Below are 5358 nucleotides of genomic sequence, written 5' to 3'. Positions count from 1 at the left end.
TTTAACATTTTTAATGTAGCATCATAAAAACTATGGGGATCTGTTCGTTAAAACATATATCCATGTCTTACTTCAAATTAAGTATTCACCAGTTCAATAAATATCCTATGAGCAGAAAACGTTACAGCATTTCAGAAAAAACGACTACAGCATTTCACAAAACGCCGCAGCATTTCACAAACGCCGTTCATCTAGTGGCCGATAGGGGATGACTGCAGAAAGGATGAATTTCCATAGACCCCCATGTTAAAATGCCTAACTTTATAGCAGAAATAAACATGTTTCTACCCCTGGATGCAATACAAATGATTCGGGATATAGTTAGATTCCACCTTCATGATTATGGATTGGCGAATGAATTGTTTATAACGCGACCCTTTTATTTATATTCGGTATTAAAGTTTTTGCATAAATTAGAACGTGGTCACTTTGATGGACAGGTACGTGCCTCACTGTCAGCTAACAACAACTCGTCCACTCTGCTACGCGACAACGTTAGCTAGTTGTAGTCACTGTACTTGACCCTTTAGCCGTGTTCGTGGTGATTGTTCCTTTTAGGGAATGTTTTTACAAATACCAGACAATTCAAATGTTGTGCTGTGCAGTTGAATGTATTAACAGAACTTCCAAGAAGTCTAAAATGATAATATTATACATGTTAAAGAGCATCTTTCAGGTTTTTTTTTTTTTTACATTTATGCTTAAACATGCTTGAAAATTACAATTCAAAAAGTGAATGTAGGTTTTGACATGTTTTACGAGACATAAGGGCAGGAATTCAGAGGGAAAGGAGCAATTTTGAGCTCTGCTCTTAAAAACGTATTTTTTTTTTTAAGGTCATACGTCAAACGCGTCATATTACATAACACAGGGGACACATCTCCGCTCTCTGACCGCGGGTATAGTTAGTAGTTGCGTTGAGTTGAGCGGTTGTGTTTTAGTGAGCTGGTATTTTTCGGTAGTTTTACATTGTATTTCACCATTTGTAATCATGGTGCAGTATTGTGTTTGTGCAGGTTGCACAAATACCAGCCTGTCAGGACATCGAGTCCACAGTAAAAAGGACCGGAGCTAGCGTTCGTTCCTGGGTGCGTTGTGCATCCACCTCCCTGCAGCACGTACTCTCCACAGCTTTATCAGGAAACCGTATTACTTCTCTCTCCCCCCCCTTCGCTGCTCTCTCTCTCCCCCCTCCGGTACACGGCACCGTAAGACGTAGTGTGGAGTTACATTAGGTAACGCTGTGGTGGCTGTACTGCTCCAGCCGTCTCCTTTGTGTTTGTTTGTTTCCCCCTGTCTGTGTTGTTTGTGTGTGCGTGGTGGCTGTCACTCCTGGCTCCCGGCTCAACCTCCACTCACCTGCTGCAATCAGCTGTGCACCCTCCCCGACTACACACCTGCTTTCAATCATGCCATTTCCATGTTTATTAATACGTTACACCGGCCGCTCTCCCCCTTGTTTCTCGTTACGTCACACGCGGGAGGTCAGGTGCCGAGGCTTTTTTTATGCGGAAGTGAACATTTCTTACAAAAACGATGCTAGATGTCACTGTAGTGTATATTTCTGTATATTTTTGGGAAAATCTAGTATATATATATATATATATATATATCTAGTATTGGAAAATAATAATGCATAGGCATCCCGTTCTGGGAAAAAAGGGAAAGACCTCCTGCTCTTGGACAATGATGTGCTCACCAAGTTGTACGGTAACCACCAAGATATACTTGGAGATTTAGGAATTTACATTCTAATGTTTCAAAAAGGATCTAAAGTGAATGGTTCATTGCTCAGGATGCATTCCAGGGACGCTGAGCATTTTCTTCAATACAATTTAAGTTGTGTACAAGTGAAATGTTTGGCCTGATGCTGCGGCATAGGGAAAAGTCATATGGTCAACATATTCAAGGGTGATCTTCCATTGAGGAGTATGAATACAATCTCTAAATATAAAGTCAGTAAAGTATTTACATTTCTGATAGCACATCAAGTCTTGGCGGATATTCGTGCTTGAGAGCAGCAGCAATCTGGGGAAATACAGAGAAACAAAAAAGAGGGGCAGATCAGAAACCAAATTTGAGGTTTTTGAATACACAATGTATGTTTAGCATTAATGAATACAAAAGTAACAGCAACATGTCTAGGTTGAGGCTAAATCAACAAAGATACTGTACATTCATTCATAAGTAAATTACCTAAATTATGTTTCCTTCTTCATCTTCACTGGTGTCTGGACTGCTTAGGCCACTTTGACTTTCCTCTTCATGTTGAAGGAAACAAGCATCAGGACCTAAAGCAGTCTTGTACTGCTGCAGTACCACCTGCAACCTCTCCAACGCCTCAGCATGCTTCCTTCTTAGGGTGCACCCAAGTCCTCCATTCCCCTTGTCTACATCTGAAAATACACAAAATATTGTTATATGGACATACTATAAAGTAAGATTGCTTCACGAGGCCAGAGCACTTCAATGGAGTATATTCTCTCCCATGTACATATAAAGATGATTGTCACTGTCAAGGGACTTCATTATGTAAAATGGTCGGGTCGAATGGGCAAAGGCCATTATACTCCATCCAATTTCTGTGACCAAGAATGATTTGGGCTGACTTTCTTTCCTTTAAAACGCATACTTTACAAGGTAGGTTAAGTTTTGCTTTCAACTTACCTTCCTCAGCCACCTTATTTTTTAGAGCAACTGCCATGTTCTGCAACCATGTGCAATGCTGCGCCATCTCCCACGATAGGATGCCTTTCTCCTCTTGCAGTCTCCGTGTAAGCATGACTTGATCAAGTATCTTTTTCTTGGCTGTAAAGTTAGCTAAAATCCAATCACAGTTATGTATATACATGAATCACATTTTCATTATAGTATAACAATATGTTTAAAACTCCAAACATGTACTTTCAAAATAATCAAATGTATACACAATAAGAAAACTTAAGATATACCCTTAAACTAAATGAATGTGACAAACTATATTTGCAAGTGCAAAAAATATATATAATTCAGTAGGTTGAATCTGCAACCTAAAACATTATATTGTTATACCATTCTGTCGGCAAAGGGATCGCTTCCGCTGCCTCACACTTAGGTAAAGCCCCTCAATGCTTTGCTGCAGTGCTGTTTGAAGGATGTCTTCAGAAGTACCCGATGTTTCTGATGTTCCTGTAGAAATAATATTGGCAGTAAAATGTACTGTTACACAACACGTAACGGTTTTGAGGAACAAAGTTGTGCAACATATTTAACACCTTTTAACACAAATTGATGGTCCAACTATGGAAACTGGAACATATCAGAGATAAACATGGACACATAGTTGGCTTGCTATTGCTTGAAGATTATGTCCCTGTCTACTGAAATCCAGTGAGGGTCCCATTACGTGGCATGAAAAATCAGCCTTATTGCCTTAAAATTGGCTGCTCTTTAGGATCAAATCTGTAAATTCAAACAGTCATGGACAATGATATGTAGCTGGTGTTATCTCGTCGTGCTTACCAGATGCCCATTCCTTCACGTTGGAAATCCACGTCGACACCATGTCATCTGAGACACAATGTAGCTCCGTCTTGAGTTCCTCAAGACTTGCAGTCTCTTCCAGGAGCCTCTTACTAGTCTGATAAACAGTAGACGATGGACATTTATCAAGATTAAAACTTGCTATGATTAACAACAAGCCATGTGCAAATGACAAAGGACACAACAACACCTTTAATAGGAGGCTCACCTTCACATATCTTGTGGAAAGTGCCTGATGAAGGGAGTCACCTTTTTTCCTGTTCCATCCCATTGCATGCACTGTGAGCATGTCCAGTCAGGCTTTTGAAAGCAATTATTACGTTATGATGTGTCATCTAAAAAAGTATGCAATAATAGGGCAAAACCTTCCACTCACCTGCTTTGGACATGTATTTTGTTGTCAGGGCACAACGGGACAGGTAGCTGTTGACCTGCTCCACCTCTTCCCCAGCGTTCATCCCTGCTCCCTCCTGGTTCTTCCCACTCCATATAATCTGATGGTAAAAGGTTGCTGGAATTGTTGTGCAAAGAGGCTAAATACTACTATACTAAACAGTATAGCTTAGATATTTACTACTTCAGTATTATAAATATAAAAAATATAAATGTACGTGATACAAAAATATTTCACATACCTCGCATTTGGTAGCATGGGCTCGAGCATGCATTACACTGAGGAATGGCTTCATGGTGGTCAGCTCCTGGAGAGCAGGAAGGACACTTGCAGCTTTCTCCATGTACGGCCAGTACTTGCCAGCCACATCCATGGCGAAGAACTTGGCTTTGGCTGGCATGAGTTCCTTTTGAAGATACAGGGGGTAGGCGAATATCTCCCCCCTGTACATATTTAAGGCCTTCAAAAGAAACCCATGGCGACATACAGCCACCTCCATCCCTTCTTCATCCAGCTTTGAAGCCCTCCTTGACGTTTCCCTCGCTGCTGTCCACTGGGAGTCCCCACATGTGCCTCTTCCCTGGGTCTAAGACACACATTACATCATGACAAATCAGTTAAAAGCAATGGAATCACGATCTACACCATTTGTTCTAATTAGGGATGTCCCGATCACCTTTTTTTGCTCCCGATCCAATTCCGATCATTTGATTTTGACAATTTTCCGATACCGATTTTTCCCGATCCGATCTTTATGCAATGCATTAAGAGAAAAAAAAGAAAAAAAGCATTCAAGTTGTCCCTTAAGGTTATTTTTTTATTTAAATTGGAAATTCTATCCAACATGGATATAGCTTCTTTCTTTCACAGCAGCATTGGATCAGTTCAGTTGTGCAGCATTGGATCAAAACAAAATAAAGCTTATCAGTACTCGTTAGCTTACTGCTACAATTAGACACTGCGCCCTGCCCACTCTGTTGCCAGATTTGAGAGAAATAAGCAACCAGCTCTATGAAAACAAGCCCCAAAGAAGCAACACATACATGATGTTGTGTAATTTGAAACCAAAACGAAGGCCTCAGGATGATTTTAAGACTTGAACATGGTCATTTTTGTTTTGTAACATTGAATACAAAATTAAAAAAAAGTATTTAAAAAAAAAAAAATTCCCGATCCCCGATTTTTTTCTCCCGATTCCGATCTTTTCAAAATCACGTTATCGGCTCCGATCCTCGATCACCTCATCGGATCGGGACATCTCTAGTTCTAATTATCTGATTTTGGAGTAGATGGTAAGGAGAAGTAGCTGAATTTGAAGAAAGTCAGGGTCGGATATACATGGCTATTTTTGTGATATACCTATAAGGTCAAATGACGAATAAAAACTTGCATTTTTCAGTGATCTCTGTATTTTGTCGACAAATGCAGCCACCGCGCTGTCT

General features: G+C 40.2%; 1 protein-coding gene across 1 annotated transcript; it reads right to left on the bottom strand.

Moving 5' to 3' along the window:
* Positions 1–1781: 1781 nt before the first annotated feature.
* On the bottom strand, positions 1782–4459 carry LOC307038417 (uncharacterized protein). Its single transcript, XM_079679795.1, has 7 exons — positions 4158–4459; positions 3899–4016; positions 3731–3801; positions 3502–3619; positions 2668–2820; positions 2197–2396; positions 1782–2028 (listed from the first exon to the last, which is right to left on the bottom strand). The coding sequence occupies exons 1-6, from the start codon at positions 4413–4415 to the stop codon at positions 2197–2199; spliced, it is 918 nt and encodes a 305-aa protein (XP_079535921.1). The 5' UTR covers positions 4416–4459; the 3' UTR covers positions 1782–2028.
* Between the last annotated feature and the right edge of the window lie 899 nt (positions 4460–5358).

This window comes from Notothenia rossii (assembly GCF_949606895.1).
Source record: "Notothenia rossii genome assembly, chromosome: 5".
Classification (NCBI taxonomy): Eukaryota; Metazoa; Chordata; class Actinopteri; order Perciformes; family Nototheniidae; genus Notothenia; species Notothenia rossii.
This window is presented reverse-complemented; position numbering and strand designations above follow the sequence as displayed.